The sequence below is a fragment of the Parus major genome, chromosome 15, assembly GCF_001522545.3.
Source record: "Parus major isolate Abel chromosome 15, Parus_major1.1, whole genome shotgun sequence".
Lineage (NCBI taxonomy): Eukaryota > Metazoa > Chordata > Aves > Passeriformes > Paridae > Parus > Parus major.
Window position 1 is genome coordinate 12138126 of NC_031784.1, and position 17550 is coordinate 12155675.

A 17550-nucleotide genomic window follows, 5' to 3' on the forward strand; every position below is an offset into this window, starting at 1 on the left:
TTCCTCTTCTTTCTCCTTCTCTTCCCTTCTTCCTCCCACTCCTTCTCCATCTTTTCTTCCTTGTCCTTCTCTTCCTCCTCCTCCTCTTTCTCCCTCCTTCTCCTTCTCTTGTTCCTCCTGTTCCTCCTTCTCCTCCTTCTTCATCTCTAGTTACTCCTGCTCTTCTTCCTCTCCTCATTGCCCGTCTCTTCTTCCTGCTCCTTCTACTCCTCTTCCTCCTCCTCCTCCCGTTTCTCCCCACCGGGTGGCTCTGGTGCTGTGTCAGCCCCTGCTCCCCGCGGCGCAGCGTGGGAGGGCTGTGCTCCAGCACGGTGAGTCAGCGCCGTTCCTGCAGGACCAGGGAGCCACCACACAGCCACATCAGGCTCTCAGGGCACAGCACAGGGCTGAGTCCTGTCTGCTCCCGAGGCACGGGGTCAGGCAGGATGCTGGGGTGGATGTGCAGGCTGCAAAACATTTCCTCTTTCAATCTCACCCCTCTGGGCACTGCCTGTCATCTACTGACTCAAATTGTTTGCTTAGAGGATATGAAAAATTTAGAATACATAATGGAAACTTGTTTGGAAGTGAGTAAAAGCTGATTTGTTCCCTTACCTGGTGTCTGTAGCAAGCACTGTGGGAAGGAAAGGCAGAGCCTGGCACAGCTCTGACAAGTTACACTTTAAAGGGATGTAAATTTACAGGAGGAATCCTGACATCGTGAATAATTTTTCCCAGCTTCTATGGTAAAAGCAGCTTCACTCTTTTTACTCCACTCTGAGAAACACATAAAAATTACAAGGCTCATGGAATCCCTTGAGTTGGAAAAGCCCTCTGAGATCATTGAGGCCACCACTAGCCCTGTCCCCAAGTGCCACATCCACACGGCTTTTAAACTTTGGGACACACAGAAGGGGGTGTGTGAATCACATGCAGAGGGTTCTGAGTTTTCAGGCCTTGAGAGTTGATTCTAAAGACGAAATCACAGAGTGGTTTGGGTTGGAGGGGTCCTTTAGAGGTCACCCAGTCCTAGCCCAGCATCCTTTCTCTTCCATGGGATAATTGGGATAAGGTATATGAGGCAATATCTGCCTGAGCTGGATTTTGAACCAAACAATGGGGCATTTCACTGCCTGCCTTGCTGGCTGCTTCAGCTCCTGCTTTCCCAGAGCTCTGCAGGAGCAGCCTTGCTGGCATTCCACCTCCTCCACTCAGCCCCACAGCCAGAGTCTGACCCCCTGGCTTTGGGATGAACAGGAGCTGTGGTGATCCGTGCTCTCTGTTCAGGAGTGTGCAAATACCCAGGCAGTGAGTGCTACAGTTGTGTTTATTACTTATTTATTGTCTGTCACCAATCACAGCCAGCTTTCGTGCTACCCCAAAAAAGAGGTCAGAAGCATCAGTGCTGGGGGATGTGAGCCCTTTGCTGCTGCCAGCCCTGGGGCTGGGCACTGATGTTGTTCCATATTTCTCTGCAGACCCCAGGATGGCAGCAAACCTGCAGAGACCAGCCAGCCCCAGTCCAGCACGACAGGCTACAGCCAGCCCAGCCTGGGCTACGGGCAGAGCAACTACAGCTACCCCCAGGTGCCTGCCAGCTACCCCATGCAGCCTGTCACCGCTCCACCCTCCTACCCTCCGACCAGGTAATGCTTGGCAGGGCTCAGACAGGGGCCTTTCCTGGGGGATTTTATGGAAAAGGAGCTTTGGTGGCCTGGGAGGAGGAGCTGTGCTTTTTGTAGCTGTGGTGAGGGTGGGGAGGCTGTGGCTGAGTGCTCTGCGTGTGCACACGTGGGAAGGAAAATAATGACAAATGGATTCAAGAGACTTTATAATTTATTTTTTTTATTTATTTATTTTAAGACTTTGAGAATTTTATGAATTTTCCTAGAGTCACCTTTTGCTGCCTCCTTCCACATTCAGCTTGGCCAGGAGCTCCCTTCTCCCCTCAGGTGTCTTTAATGTGACTTCTAAAATGTACACTGTGAAATCCTCAAAGCCTCAGCTGCATGAGGGGAACTTCTTTTATCCAGGGCCTGTTACCTCCATTACCACTGAGTTTTGCCCTGGCACTTGTGCCTTTTCCTAGAGGTGTGAATAAACTGGGATTGGCCATGTGGTTTTTGCTTTCACAGCCCTCCAGACTGGCCTCCATAGCATGACTTCAGCTTTTAAAGTGATTTACAGCACTAAATACAGCCTCTAATTGCATTGCCTTCCAGCATGAGCCACTCCATGCACGCTGCCAGGGAATTGCCTCATCATCCCACCTTTCCCAACGCTTTTCTCTTCCAGCTATTCCTCCACACAGCCAAGCAGTTACGATCAGAGCACTTACTCCCAGCAGAGCAGCTACGGGCAGCAGAGCTCCTATGGCCAGCAGACCAGTTATGGCCAGCAAAGCAGCTACGGGCAGCAGCCACCTCCCACCAGTTACCCACCTCCCACGGGATCCTACAGCCAGGCCCCCAGCCAGTACAGCCAGCAGAGCAGCAGCTACGGCCAGCAGAGTGAGTGCAATCCCTGGGAAGGAGCCCTGGCCTTAGTCTGGATCTAAAACTCAGAGCTGAGTTGAAGGGAGAGAGGGTTTGGAGCTGGGGTTTGGCCTTGATGAAAAGTGGCATCTCTGGAGGCAGTGGTAGGTTGGGGTCATCCCCTCAGGGGAAGGGTGAGAACACAGAGGCACAGGATGTTTGTGGGGAGGAGTTGAGGGGACTCAGCCAGGAGAAAAGGAGGCTCAGTGGGGACTCTGGCTCTGCACAACTCCCTGACAGGAGGGGACAGCCACAAGGGTTGGGCTCTGCTCCCAGGGAGTAAATGATGGGGCAAGATGGGACTCTGCTTCCTCCTCCTTTTCCTTCTCTTCTTTTTCCTCCTTCTTCTCATCCTTCTCCTCCATCCCATCCTCATCCTCCTTCTCCTTTTTTTCTTCCTCCTCCTCATTCTTTTCTTCCTCCTTCTTTTGTTCCTTTTGTTCCTCCTCCTCCTCTTCCTTCTCCATCTCCCATTACTCCTCTTCTTTCTCCTCTTCCCTTCTTCCTCCCGCTTGAGTGGCCTCAAGCTGTGCCAGGGGATGGTCAGGTTGGATATTGGGGAAATTTCTTCACGTTGTTCATGCCCTGGGCAGTGCTGGAGTCCCCATCCCTGGAGGGATTTAAGAGCCACGTGGATGTGGCACTTGGGGACATGGGGCACTGGTGGTTTTGCTGAGACAACAGCTGCAATCGATGCTCTCTGAGGGATTTTCCCAAACTGAACAACTCCAGCGCTGCTGGAGCTGAGGGCAGGTGAAGGAGCTGCCTCTCCCTAACCTGTTTCCACCCTTCCCCAGGCTCCTTCCGCCAGGACCATCCCAGCAGCATGAACATGTACGGGCAGGAATCCGGAGGCTTCTCCGGCCCCGGGGAGAGCCGGAATCTGAGCGGCCCCGATAGCCGGGGCAGGGGACGAGGGGGATATGAGCGTGGAGGCATGAGCAGAGGTGGGCGGGGAGGAGGACGCGGTGGAATGGGGTAAGAGCAAAGCTTTTTTTCCTTTTCTCTAATTCTGGTTTACCCATAGGATTTGAAAGGCAAAAGAAGGGACTGAAAGGTTGACGTTCGCAGCTGTGTTTCCACGGAGGACATCTCTGTGTAGCAGCATTGCTTGTCATCCATGGAAACATTATCCTAAGGGAAATAGGAGCAGGATGGTTGGTTTGTCCTGCAGCTGGTTGGGCCCTCCAGGGAGGGGGAAATTGGGGGAAATGCTGGCCCTGGCACTTTCAGCTCCCTTCACGGTCGCCCAGAGGTGGAATCCTCTGTGGGGTTTAACAGTAACTCTGGGTGGAACACACACAAACCTCCCACCAGCTCCAGGGGATGCTCCCTGGGCCTCAGGAGCGGGGATTTTGGCAGGGCAGGAGCCTCGTGTCAGCCTCCTCCCGCGGAGCCTGCGAGCTCGGAGTGCCTGGAACACTTGGAGCGCATGGACAGGGAGCCCGAGAGCAGAGAGAAAGAAGTGCTTTGGCTCCCAGGCCTGCTCCCCCTTGGAGCATTCAGGTGCTCTGAATCAGTTTGGCCATTTCACCTGATGGCACAACCTGGTTTGGTGCCACCTGCGCCTTCAGGTGTGTCCCCATCCGTGGAGGTCGTTCTGATAGAGGCGAGGGAGGAGAATTCATCCCAAAGGCTCCTCCAAGACAGAACTCACAGCTTTGTGTGTGTTCCATCCGCTCACCCCGTTGCTCAGAGCTGTGCAGAGTGTCCCCAGGTGTGGCACAGGACACGCCGTGCCCGCCCTGGCGCTGGCAGGGTGGCTGTGATGGCAGCTGCCCTCCAGAGGCCACTTCTCCCCGCGTGGCACAGCCCGGTGACAGCCTCACTTTGGCAGCGCTCGGCCCCTTTCTGCATAGCTCTGTTGCAGCCCGTTGGCGTGGCATGAAATCTTTATCAGAGACATCCAGGAAAGAATGGAAAAGGCTGGTTTTGTGTGGGAACACATCCAGCTTGGAATTGGCTCGGGTGGAACAGAGTTCCAGGGATCTGCATAAAGATTTCAGCCTTGCTGTATTGATGTCTTAACGATGAAAGTAGATGTAGACACCTGAAATGTCTATCATCACATCTTCAAATTTCTAGCCCCTTCCGAGCTTCTCATTGCCAAAGATTTGTCACCTGTCTCTGATCTCACACCTTAATCCCAGCTCAAATTTGCCTCCCGAGCGATTTCCCACCTGGCCAGACCCTTACAAAGGGTCGTCCCCCCCGCCTTATGGACGTAGAGTTTGTGGTGTCCATAGAACAGGTGGCTTCAGGGGACACCCAGGGCAGGTAGGGGAACTCGGCCCACCTTAGCATGCTGTGGTGATGGATTTCAGTGTCTCCAGCAGGTAAGGAGCTCGATGTTATTAACATGCCCTTTTTCATTGCCTCGATGATTTGATATTTTTATGAAAATGGAAAACTTTTTAACATGCTTTGTCGCATTTATATGCTACAGGTTACAAAGTGAGAGCCTTGTAAACACCTCAATACTTAAAAAGTACCCGTACTCAGTACTCAGCCGGCAGCATAATGAAAAGTGGGACTAGACACGGTGTCCATATGGAGAGGAAAAATATACATAGAATATTTTTAACCCAATGTATTGATTGTATAAACGGAATCCTTCTGTAACTTTGGTAACTGCATACTTGTTGTTTGGTAATAAAACCAGAGGAGGGTATACTACTACTTTAGAATTGTGTAACGTTAAAGAAAAAAAAAAAAAAAAAAAGTGTAAAAATCTTATGTTTAAAAAGAGAGACATTACGTAAATGGTGTGTACTTTAACGAGAGGAGGCAAAGCTGCATGCAACAGCTCGAAATTCTGTATTGACTTTTTTTTATCCCAGTATTAGAGGTGCAATACTTGCTAGAAAAATTCACGGTGCTCTCCCTCCTCCGCTCGGCTCCTTCCAAACAGCTTGCTGGCTCACCCAAAAAAAGAGCAAGAAACAGCCCAAATCCTTTCTCAAGGTGGCGTTTTCCTACTTCACCACCACGCTCCAAAGCAGTTTCAGCTGTGAATGCTTCAGCCAAAGCTTTTGGTGAAAGCTGCGGCCCCGTTTGCATTGGCACCTGCCCAAAAGTGAGTGTGTCCACAAAGCTGCACCCCAGGCCTCGGAGCCCCCGCTGTACTCTGTAAGTTCTCCCTCCAGAGAGTTGTTAAATTCAGTAGTGACCTGAATGTATGGCTTTACTTTGAGGGTTTTAGGGGCGATGTCAGCTGAACTGTGTTGTAGGTCTCGCGTGTGGCTTGTCTCCTTTTACACTGTTAAATGTCAGGGACCCGCGGGCCCGCGCTGCCACAGGCTGAGGGTGCACCTTGGTGGACACACCGAGGGGAGGGAGTTGACCACTGAAACACCCCCAAATTGCTCTTCAACAACAACAACAAAAAAAACAAACCACCCTCACTTTGATTACAAACAACCCCCATTTCTCGGCCAAGTATTGCACTGATGATACCCGAGTATAACGCCAGGGCACCGACAGCAAAGCGGTGCCTCACACCACACCAAGGTTGCTTTATATGTAAAGAAAATTTGAGCGAGCTGCCCTGAAGAAAGGCCTAGTGCCGAGATGAGAGAGAGACAGAGAGATGTTTGGAGATGTTTAGCCAGTGCCCTTCTCCCCTGTGAGCCGCAGAGGCTCAGAGCGGTGCTGGCTTTGTAAAGGGAAAGGCCTTCATTTCTTCGTTTATCCCCCCAGCAGCGCTGGAGAGCGAGGTGGCTTCAATAAGCCTGGTGGTAAGTTTTTGAGCATTACAATGGATAGTGTTAAAAAAAAAAAAAAAAAAAATTGCAGTCAGTTTTTTTTTTTTAGCACAAAGTGTAATTTTTTTATTCATTTAAGTGGTTTAAAAAAAATGACAATATGCAACCAGACTGTAATGGGTACTGCCGGCGATGCCCAGGGGTGTGCGGACACAGTGGAAGAGTTGAGCAACCACTCCTGTAATTTTGGGGAAAAGAAATGGTTTGGATGTAATAAATCTTTTTTTTTTTTTTTTTTTTAAATATATATAGATATATTAAGTAACTTTTATTAATGAACTTAAAAACTGATTGGCTTGGTAAAACCTTTTAAAAAAAATCAGCGTTAATAGTGGTTAACAGTTTGAAACCTGCTAAAAAAAAATCAGTGTAATAGTGGTTAACGGTTTGAAAACTGCTAAAAAAAAATCAGTGTAATAGTGGTTAACGGTTTGAAAACTGCTAAAAAAAAAATCAGTGTAATAGTGGTTATTGGTTGGAAAAAAAAAATGCTTAAAACCAGTGTAATAGTGGTTTTTGGTTGGAAGAAATGCTAAAAGAGCCACCTGATGGCCCAGTAAGGTGCAGTGCTGCTGCTTGTGCGGCGCAGGTCGTAGCTAGTGTTGTGTGTGTCGGTTCTCCAGCCCGCAGGGCCCCCACTAACACCCTTCCCTATGCTTCTCTCCCGCCTGGCAGGACACATGGAGGAAGGACCCGACCTGGATTTAGGTAATTCCCACCAAACTCCCTCCTGAGGCTGTCAAACAGACCTTTGTGTCCTTGCTGCAAGGGCTGCTGTGTGTCACCCCACCGCCACCTCCAGCCTCTCTGGCTGTTCCCGTCGGATCTTCATTCCCAAACAGCTGGAAACAACCACACGTGGTTGGGAGATGCTCCCCCTTCTCTGCAGGAATTAGGGGGGTTGGGGGCTGCTCTGGAGCTCTTCCAGGGGGCCTGCAGCACCCCCAGAGCCTCGTCCGTGGCTCGTCCCTTCCTGTCCCAGGCGTGTCTGGAAGTTCTGCGTCAGCCTTCCAGCATCGGAAAAGGGGGGTGGATGTCCTTGTGTGGGAGCCCAGGGGGCACGAAGGTCTTCCTCATCTCTCCTCTGGGATGTGTCCTGGAATAACCTGGGGGTTCTTCCCACGTGGGTGGGTGTGGTGGGCTCTGTCTGGCCGTGGCACCGGGGAGGTGAGGTTGGGGACAGTCACCTCCCGTGGGCCTGGGGGTTCCTGTCACTGCCAGAGAGCGAAGCTGCAGCCATGGAGGGGATGGAAGGAACTCGGCCCTGGGACATTCCTGCCCTTCCTCTGCCTGCACTGACCCCGGGAATTGTCTCCTAGGCCCCCCTATGGACCCGGAGGAGGACTCGGACAGCACTGCAGTCTATGTGCAGGGACTCAATGATAATGTGACCCTGGAGGATCTGGCAGATTTCTTCAAACAGTGCGGTGTTGTCAAGGTGAGGGGACACCAGTGACCCCCCGCTGGCAGAGGGAACAGGGTCCCTCACCTCCTCCTCTTCCTTCTCCATCTCCCTGCCCATTGCTCACATCCTTCTGGCCCGTCCTGTCCAGGCCCTGGGAGAGGCCTGGCAGTGCTGTTTGGGGCCCGTCCCTTCGTTTTTGGGGTGTGTGGGCAGTCCCTGTCATCCTGGGGCCCCTTTTCTTCTGTCCTGGAGTCCCTGGAATGAACTGCTGCTGGAAAGCAGAGCAGAGCAAATCCCTGCTGGGCAGTGGGAAGACGGGACTCGGGTGACGTTGTGCTGTCCCTTAGATGAACAAGAGGACGGGGCAGCCCATGATAAACCTCTACATCGACAAGGAAACGGGCAAGCCCAAGGGCGATGCCACCGTGTCCTACGATGACCCGTCCACTGCCAAAACAGCCGTGGAGTGGTTTGATGGTGAGAGCTGGGGGTCGTTTTGGGGTGGAATTCCAAAACTTCCAGGTGTGGGAAGCACCTGTGTGCAGCAGGGCCGTGATTCACCGATGCTCCTGCCCGTTGTGTCCCTCCCAGGGAAGGATTTCCAGGGGAGCAAGCTGAAGGTGACCCTGGCGCGGAAGAAGGGCCCGATGAACAGCCTGAGGGGCGGGATACCCCCCCGGGAGCAGCGGGGAATGCCCCCACCCCTCCGTGGAGGTACCGTGCAGCCCCCCCAGAGCTGCTCCCCGGCCTTGCCGTGGCTCCCAGCACTAACGGGGCTCCTTCCCGCAGGTCCAGGGGGACCCGGTGGCCCAGGGGGCCCCAGCGGGCCCAGCGGCCCCATGGGCCGGATGGGGGGAAGAGGCGGAGACAGGGGCGGCTTCTCCTCCCGAGGACCGCGGGGATCCCGGGGAAACCCGTCTGGAGGGAGCGTGCAGCACCGCGCTGGAGACTGGCAGTGCCCCAACCCGTGAGTACCCGCTGCTGCCACACCCTGTGCCAACGGAGCTGCCCAAAATCGCTCGCTGGGCCTTCCCAGGAAACAGTTTCCAGCTGGCACAGAGGGAGGGATGGGGTCACTCCCGGGGGCTGCCAGACCCCCACCCCACCGCGGGAGCTGTGCCCCAGCTCCTGCCCTGGTGTCCCCTCTCCACGTGCTCTGCTGCTCGTGCTTCCCAATGTCACCCCAGCTGGAATGCTGTCCCACTCTGGGCTAACTGGAATTTGTACCCAGGGGCTGTGGAAACCAGAACTTTGCCTGGAGAACAGAGTGCAACCAGTGCAAGGCGCCCAAACCGGAGGGGTTCCTCCCGCCCCCCTTCCCTCCTCCAGGTACGTTTGGGGGATGTCACGGCCCCAATTCCCGATGGGACACCGCAGGCCTGGCCTCGGGCTCTGTGGGGAGTGGCTGGGCCAGCTCCAGGAGCTGCCAGGCCTTTATCCCTCCGTGAGCCATGACCTGGAGACTGGGATCACCATTTCTCCTGTGATTCCTGGATCTGGGGGGCTGCCAGCACCACCCCGACTCCCCAGGGCCCTGCTCCAACCTTAATGAACCTGAACCCCCTCGGGTACCCAGCAGCTCCCCGCCCTGCTCCTGCCGGAGCTGGATGTGCTGGGACCCCGGGGATGTGGGAGCGGGATGTGCTGCCTTGGGGTCACTCTGAGGGTCTCTCCTCCTCCCCCAGGCGGTGACCGCGGCCGAGGCGGCCCCGGAGGGATGCGGGGCGGGCGCGGCGGGGGCCTCATGGACCGAGGAGGGCCCGGCGGGATGTTCCGAGGCGGCCGCGGCGGAGACCGAGGGGGATTCCGAGGTGGCCGGGGCATGGACCGAGGCGGCTACGGAGGAGGCGGCCGGAGAGGAGGAGGAGGCGGCGGCCCCGGGGGACCCCCGGGACCTCTCATGGAGCAGATGGGAGGAGGAGGCAGAGGACGACGCGGAGGGCCGGGAAAGATGGACAAGTATGGATAGGGAGGGCGGGACAGAGAGTGATGGGAGGGGGCAATGGGACATTGGGGAGGGGGAGACCCTGATGGGGAAAGGGGGTGGGGGGCGATTGGGGTGGGATAAATGGGTGGAGGGGCAAGGGGGTGAATGGTGGGGATGGGATGGGGTGGGTAAATGGGTGGCAGGATGTCTGGGTGAGGGGTTAAGGAGCCTCCCCAGCCCGGGGAGAGCTCCTGGACCCCACGACTGACCCCTGTCCCCTCCATCCCACAGGGGCGAACACCGCCAGGATCGCCGAGACCGGCCCTACTAACGCCGCCCCCCCAGAGCCGCATTTACTACCAGATTTATTTTTTAAACCAGAAAAAAAAATGTTTTAAATTTATAATTCCATATTTATAATGTTGGCCACAACATTATGAGTCCTCCTTGTCTGTACTTTAGTATTTTTCACCGTTTGTGGAGAAACATTAAAACCAAGTTCAACGGTAGCGTGAATTCTTTCTCCCCACCCCCCTCCCAAATAAAACCGGTTGTTTAACGCGCCCCCGCCCCCCTCCCCGCCTGTAACGCTGTGAACGGTTGTGACGGTTGTTTTTTTAAATAAAATTCCCGCTGTTTGTAACCGCACCATTGCTGGCCTTCCTTGAGAACATCCCTGGGAGCCGGGGGGACGCGGCCCCCGGGCCCGGGCCGGGGTAGGAGGGGACGGAGGGGTGGGACGGAGCTGCCCCGTGGATCCCGCTGTGCCTCAGTTTCCCCGCGGGGTGTGAGTCCCGGGGCAGGGAGGGAGGGAGGGTGGGGGAGGGGGCAGATCAATGGGAGCGGGGAGCCACACCCGGGCGGGGGTGGGGGGATGTCACCGAGTGTCGCTCTGTGTCACCCCCGTGCCCCTGTTCCCCCCGCCAACCCCGGCCGTGCCCTCCTGTCCGTGCCCCCTCCCGTGTCTGTGCTCCTCCCCGCGTCCCTGCCCGTGTCCGTGTCCCCCTCTCTCCGTGCCGTGCCCCTGTCCCCCCCCGTGTCCGTGTCCGTGTCCGTGTCCCCCCCGTGCCCGTCCCCGCCCGCCCGCCGCCGCCGCCCCCGTCCCGGCCCTTTCTGGGCCGCCTCCAACTTCCCGGCCGGGGCGCGGCGGCGGCGGCGGCGGCTCCGCGGGGCTGCGGCGGCCGAGCCTCGTTGGGAGCCCCCCGGGCCCCCCCGGCCGCCCCCCGGGCCGCTGCCGGCGGCCGATGGCGGCGGGGGCCGCGGCGGGGCCCCCCCGGCGCTGGGAGCCGCGGCCCGGCCCGGAGCGGGGAGCGGGCCCGGCCCGGCCGTAGCGGAGCGCGGAGCGGCGGCGGTGAGTGAGGCCGGGGGGGTGGGAGGGTGGCCTGGGCCCCGTGTCCCCACCCCGTGTCCCCACAGGTGCCGATCCCCTCCCGCCGCCCCCGCTGGATCGCCCCGGAATAGGGACCCCCGCTGCCGAAAGGGACCCCCCCACCCCGAGAAAGAGACACCCCCAGAGATGGACACCCTCCCCCCAAGGGAAAGGGGGACCCCCGATACGGACACCCCTCAGCACGGACACCCCCTCCGAGGGTAGGGACCCCCCCCCAGCAGAGACAAACCCCCCCGAGGGAAATGGACCCTCCAAACAGGGACTCCCCCCCCCCATCCCCGAGAGAACAAAACCCCTCCCCGAGGGAAACGGACGCCCCCCGAGAGGATCCCCCCACTCTGGAGGGATGGGGACCACCCCCCAACAGAGTCCCCTCATCCCCGAGGATCCCCCCCCCCCGAGGAGAGGGGACCCTCCCCAACAGGGACACCCCCTCGGAGGGTAGGGGACACCCCCTCAGCAGCACCCCAGGGCCAGGACCCCCCTCCCAGGGGTTGGGGCTGGGCTGGGGGGTGGCACTGGGGGGCACTGGGCCCCCCCGGCCGGGGGTGACCCCTCGCTGGCTCCTGTAGCCCCAGGTCAGGGACGGCTGGGGGGCCTCCCCCAGGTGCAGCCCACACCCCATGGCTGAGTTTTGGGGAGCAATCCCCCAATCCCCCCACCCTGTGCAGCCCCTCAGGGTTGAGCCCCACCAGGATAAAGGGGGGCACCCTGCCCCTGGCACTGCCATCCCTCGGGGTGTCACCTGCTCCCAGGGTGGGGACACCGGGCTGAGGACACCCACCATGACTGGGCAGCTTTTAGGGCGGGGTTGGGGTGGGATGTCCCCCCTCGGCCACAGCCCCTTCGTGGGGTGGGCACGGGTGACAAGGGACTCGTTAGCCTGGGGGATGGGACACAGGATGAGGGGACATGGAGTGGGGGACATGGAGAATGGGGGGACACCCGAGGTGGAGGGACATGAGGTGGGGGGACATGGGCTGTGAGAGGGGGGGGACACCCGGGGTGGAGGGATGTGGGATGGGGGGTGCTGCAGGTCCTGGAGGGGTGGTGGTGGCAGTGGTGATGTTCCCACCCACGGGTAACGTGTGGGGGAAACTGAGGCACGGAGGGGTCACCGAGGTTATTGGTGATTTGGGGGGGCTTTGGGGGGGTTCCTGCCCATGACAGGCCCCGTTGTCCCCCCGCAGGAAGGGGGGCCATGGCCGACCCCAGCCACATCCAGTCGGCCGCCTCCAAGAGCATCCGCCCCTTCCGCTCCAGCGAGGAGTACCTGGAGGCCATGAAGGAGGACCTGGCTGAGTGGTTCAACACCCTCTACGACCTGGACATCCAGGTGGACACCTTCCTGGAGAGCCTGGAGACGGGATGTCACCTCTGCCGCCACGCCAACAACGTCAACCGCACCGCCCTGGACTTCCAGGAGCGGCACCCGGAGGCGGCCGCCCGCATGAGGGTGCCCCAGAACGAGGTGGTCTTCCAGGCCAAGAACGTGGTGCCCGGCTCCTTCATCGCCAGGGATAACGTCTCCAACTTCATCCAGTGGTGCCGGCAGGACCTGGGCATCCAGGACGTGCTCATGTTCGAGACCAACGACTTGGTGCTGAAGAAGAACGAGAAGAACTTTGTCCTCTGCCTGCTGGAGGTGGCCAGGAGGGGCTCCAAGTTTGGGATGCTGGCCCCCATGCTGATCCAAATGGAGGAGGAGATCGAGGAGGAGATGAGGGACCAAATGGCCGACGGCGCGCTGGGCACGCGCCGGGAGAGCCGGGACCCCCATGCGGGCGCCTACCCCAGCCGGGCCCGGCCCATCACCCTGTGCGACCTCAAGAACCTGGACGAGCTGGTGAGACACGCGCTCCCCTGGGAGCCCTGTGCCTGGGTGAGGGCCTCGCCGGCCACCCAGCGGTGGGTCTGTGGGTCTGTGGGAGGTGCTGTCCATCCACCCAACGGGGAGCTCCGTGCTTCATGGGAGCTCCTCTGTGTCCACCCTGCAGGCTGCCCGCTGGCTCCTGGGAGGTCCTCTCTGTCCACACGGTGGTCACTGGCAGGTCTCACCTGTCTGTGGGCTGTGGGAGAACCTCTCTGTGCTCCCAGCGGGGTCCATGGGGGTCCCGTCTCCCCCAGGACTCCTCCCTGTCCCTGTGGCCCCCGGGAGCTCCTGCCTGTGTGCCCCGTGAGGTGCTCCATGATCCGTGGGAGCTCCCACCTGTCCACCCAGCGGGGCATTCTGTGGTCCCACCTGTCCCCGTGACCCCCAGGAAGTCCTTTCTGCCCATCCACCAGGACACTCCGTGGTCCAGGGGAGGTCCCACGTGTGTCCGTGACCCCTGGGAGATCTTTCTCTCCACCCCCGTGCTCCATAGGATGTGCTCCACCCACCCATCCCAGCTCTCCATGGCTACGGGAGCTCCTCTCCACCCACCCACCCCCTCCCAGGCTCCCGAGGAGCCTCCTGCCTACAGGAGGGGTTATTTTGGTGGCTCACAGGATCTCAGTGGGGACACTCAGGTGTCCCCTGTCCCCTGCCACTTCCTCCCCGTGAGTGCTCCCCACCCCAGGACTTCTCCTCCTGCCAGCAGCTCGGTGCTGCTGTCCCCAGGGACGGGCATGGGGCCATCCCGGCTGCTCACAGCCGCAATTTGGGGTGTCAGGAGGGGGGTGCAGGGACCCCCCCGGGCCGGAGCTCAGGCGGGATTAAAGCCGGGTGCGGGATCGGTCCCCGGGCGCGGCAGCGGATTAATCTGGGACGGGGGGAACACGGGGGGGACAGGGGAGCTCTGCCCTCCCCTGACTCCCTAAGCCTTTTTTTTAATTGAAACCCAAATTCCTCATTAAGTCCCTCATTAAAGAGCATCCTGACCCCCCGCTCCGCCCAGTGCCGCTTCAGGGGGGGGCCCCCGGCGCTGTTGCCCCCCCAAGCCCCCCTGGCCGGGCGCTGCCAGCCCCGGCCGCATTTTTCCGGGCTGCGTAATTCCTCGCCATCGGCTTTTATGGGCAGCGCCAGAGCCGGGGAGGAGCCTGGCAGAGCAGGATCCGGCCCTCCTCGTCCCCAGGTGCCCCCTCCGGGGTGGCAGCAGGGTCACGACCCCCCCTCACTGCACCCCCCCCCCCCCCCCCCCCCCCGTGACTCAGTTTCCCCAGCTGGGGCTGTCCGTGTCACCCGGATGGGAACCGGAGCGGTCACATCCTTCCTTCCTCTCACCCCTGTGATGGGCACAGCTGCAGGAAAACCCCCCAGAATCGCGGGATTATTAACGACCCCCCAAATTTCGGGGTGAGGCGGCGCTGTGTCCCCCCAGCCCCGGGCAGGATGTGGCTCCGTCCCCCCCCGTGGCTCCCGGTTTAATCCCTGACGTCAGCCCGGGAGATGGAGCCGGCAGCTGGCAGCCAGCGGGACCACGGCACTGCCCTGGGGACCCCTTCCCGGCCCCCCAAACCCTCCCGCTCCACTTCTCCCCGTGCCACACCTTCACCTTTGCAAAAACCCCCGGGGCTGACCCCACTTGTGTTGATGGGTGTAGGTCCTACCCCATGGATTTGGGGGTGAATCCCCCCGTGGTTCGGGATTAGTGGGGTGGGCGATGTTTTGTGCCCACACCCGGGGGTCCCGCAGCGGGTGGACCCCAAATGAAGAGGGGAGGGGTTCTCAGCCTGCCGGGGGTGCCCGGCCGTGGGACGAGACCCCGGCCCCGCTGCACCCGAGCCCACCCACGGAGGGGATCTGCCAGATGGGGGGCACAGAGCCCCTCCCTGTGTGCCAGTCTGAGGGGGGGGCCCTGTAGTGGGGATCCACACTGACCCTAGAAGGGGGTTTGTGCCCCACCGGCCCTATAGTGGAGGGTTCACGACCCACCAGCCCTATAGCAGGGGTTTGTGCCCCACCGATCCTATAGCAGGGATTTTGTGCCCCACCGATCCTATAGCAGGGATTTTGTGCCCCACTGATCCTATAGCAGGGGTTTCTCTGCCCACCAGCCCTATAGTGCAGGGTCCATGCCTTACCAGCCCTATAACAGGGGTTTATGCTCACTGACCCTATAGTGGGACATCTGCGCCCACCAGCCCTATAGTGGTTGGTCTGTGCCCCACTGACCCTATAGGGGGGGTTCTGTGGCCACCAGCCCTGTAACTGGGGGGTCCACACCCCACCGGCCCTATAGTGGAAGGTCTGTGCCTACCAATCCTATAACGGGGGGTCTGTGCCCCACCGACCCTATAGCAGCGCGTCCACGCCCCACTGACCCCTCCCCTCTGTGCCGGCAGGTGCGGGAGATCCTGGGCTGCTGCTCCTGCCCCTCGCAGTTCCCCATGGTCAAGGTCTCGGAAGGGAAGTACAAAGTGGGCGACTCCAACACGCTCATCTTCGTCCGGGTAAGAGCCTCCCTCCCCCCACTGTGCCCCCCATTACCCCGGGACCCCCCACCCTCCTCCTTCCCCCGCTCCCAGACGAGCTGGGTGGGGTCCGGAGCTGCATTTCCTGCCCACGCCGGGGTCCCGGGGGGCTCTCGGTGGTTTTTGGGGGGCGGGCAGGGTGACAGCGCTGCCCGCAGGTGCTGAGGAGTCACGTCATGGTGCGGGTGGGCGGCGGCTGGGACACACTGGAACATTACCTGGACAAGCACGACCCGTGTCGCTGTGCTGCCCTCGGTGAGTGTCCCCTCGGCACGGCCCTGGCTCCTGCCTTGCTCTGGCCTTCCTTCCGTTCCCTGCTTCTCCACGGGTTCCGTTCCCGGCTGCTCCCCGGGGCTCCCTTCTCTGGTTCTTCCTAGGGCCCCTTTCCCTGGTTCTCTATGGGGCTCCGTTCTCTGATTTTCTGTGGGGTTCTGTTCCCTTTTTCCCCGTGGGGCTCCGTTCCCTGCCTCTCTGTAGGGTTCCGTTCCCTGATTTTCCGTGGGTTGCACTCCCTGATTTTCCGTGGGTTGCACTCCCTGATTTTCCGTGGGTTCCATTCCCTGATTGTCCGTGGGGTTCCCTTCCCTGTGGCTGGGCTCCACTCATCCGGCTGGAAGGAGGAAAAGGGGATTGAGCAACCCCCAAATTCCCGGGGTGTTCATCGCCTCCGGAATCCCCCAGCTGGAAAATGCGGGGATGGGAGGGAAGGGGAAGGTGCTGAGCGCTGCCCCCGCTGACCTCCCCCCTCTCCCTTCCAGCTCACCGCCTGCCCCAGCCCCGCACCCCGGGCATGTCCCCCCAAAAAGCAGCTCCCGGCACCTCCTCGTCCCGCGCCTCCAGCCCCAGCACCCCCCGGCGCCCCCGGCCCGCCGGACCCCCCCCGGCCGGGGCGGAGCGGGGTCCCCAGCCCCGGGGGGACGCCCCGAAGCCCCTCAAGCAGGAGGGTTTGCCCCCCCGAGGGGCTGCAGCCCCCCGCTCCGGCTCCGGCAGCCCCTCCAGGAGCCCCGCGGAGCCGCGGGGAGCGCTCAGGTACGGCCCCCCCGGGGGACCCCAAAACCGTGCCCAGACCCCGCGGACAGGACGGGCAGGGATGGGGGAACGGGGGCTGGGGGCGTTAATGGGGAAACCATCGGGGGCACTGGGGGGACAGTGGGAGGCACTGGGGTGGAATGGGGTAACTGGGCTGAACTGGGGGATGCAGTGGGGAATCATGGGGGACAGTGGGGAGGGCAGTGAGGGGGAAATGGAATCACGGGGGGCAGAGGGAGGGTGAAATTAGGAGCAAAAGGGGGAATTATTGGGGGAAAATGGGGCAACAAGGAGAGGTACTGAGGGGGAAGTGGGGGCGAATTTGGGGTGAAATGGGGGTGCAGTTGGGGAAGGCAGTGAAGGGGAAATGGAGGATGACAATGGGGGTTCGGTGTGGGGCCATGGGGACAGATAATGGGGCACTGGGAGATGGTGGGTGGTGGAATTGGGGTCGGTGGGGGCAGTGGGGAAAGCATTGGGGTGTCAATGAAGGGAAATAGTGGGGGGCAGCAGGGGGAAGGGGAATGGGGTGTGTGATGGGGGATATGGGATTTCATGGGGTTCACTGGGGTGCAGTGGGGGACAAGGGGGAATGGGGGAGGGAATGAAGGGGCAACAGGGGAAGTGGGGGTACAGTGGGGTGTGAAATGGAGGGGGATGGGATCGGCAGTGGGGTGCCATGGTGGAGTTCAGAGGAGGGAGACAATGGGTGTGCACTGGGGGAGAAATGGGGTGCAGTGGAGGAAATATGGGGTGCAGTGGGTGGGGCTGAGGAGGAGAAGTGGGGAGAAAATGAGGGTGGAATGGGAGGATTCAGTGGGGGTTCAGTGGAGGGGGAAAATGGGGGACAGTGGGGAGGGAATGGGGTTCTGGGGGTGCAGTGAGGAGGAATGGGCAGTGCAAGGGGAGAATGGGAGGTTCACTGTGGGGGGGTTTAATGGGGAGCAAGGGGAATGGGGTTCAGTAGTGGCAAGGTGGGGGTTCAGTGGGGGTGGAAATGGGGTTAAGGGGGGGAATGTGGGGTGCAGTGAGGAGAAATGGGGGCAAAAGGGGGGAGAATGAAGGGGTGCAGTGGGGTACAATGGAGGGAATGTGGGGTGCAATGGGTGGGGGCACTGGGTAGAAAG

The 17550-nt window shown here is 59.8% G+C and overlaps 2 protein-coding genes across 2 annotated transcripts in view; both read left to right on the forward strand.

The window, feature by feature from the left end:
- Window positions 1-10257, forward strand: part of EWSR1 (EWS RNA binding protein 1) — an 18538-nt gene extending 8281 nt beyond the window's left edge. The window contains exons 6-17 of the mRNA XM_015643741.2: window positions 1458-1625; window positions 2275-2489; window positions 3311-3491; window positions 6216-6250; window positions 6953-6985; window positions 7597-7715; window positions 8030-8159; window positions 8274-8396; window positions 8472-8649; window positions 8914-9011; window positions 9368-9641; window positions 9901-10257. Of these exons, the coding sequence (XP_015499227.1) occupies window positions 1458-1625; window positions 2275-2489; window positions 3311-3491; window positions 6216-6250; window positions 6953-6985; window positions 7597-7715; window positions 8030-8159; window positions 8274-8396; window positions 8472-8649; window positions 8914-9011; window positions 9368-9641; window positions 9901-9940 (1594 nt within the window). The 3' untranslated portion in view covers window positions 9941-10257. The remainder of the gene's footprint in view (window positions 1-1457; window positions 1626-2274; window positions 2490-3310; window positions 3492-6215; window positions 6251-6952; window positions 6986-7596; window positions 7716-8029; window positions 8160-8273; window positions 8397-8471; window positions 8650-8913; window positions 9012-9367; window positions 9642-9900) is intronic.
- Window positions 10258-10919: 662 nt separating this feature from the next.
- GAS2L1 (growth arrest specific 2 like 1) overlaps window positions 10920-17550 on the forward strand; it is an 8578-nt gene continuing 1947 nt past the window's right edge. The window contains exons 1-5 of the mRNA XM_015643490.3: window positions 10920-10960; window positions 12190-12845; window positions 15266-15373; window positions 15553-15649; window positions 16153-16543. Of these exons, the coding sequence (XP_015498976.1) occupies window positions 12201-12845; window positions 15266-15373; window positions 15553-15649; window positions 16153-16543 (1241 nt within the window). The 5' untranslated portion in view covers window positions 10920-10960; window positions 12190-12200. The remainder of the gene's footprint in view (window positions 10961-12189; window positions 12846-15265; window positions 15374-15552; window positions 15650-16152; window positions 16544-17550) is intronic.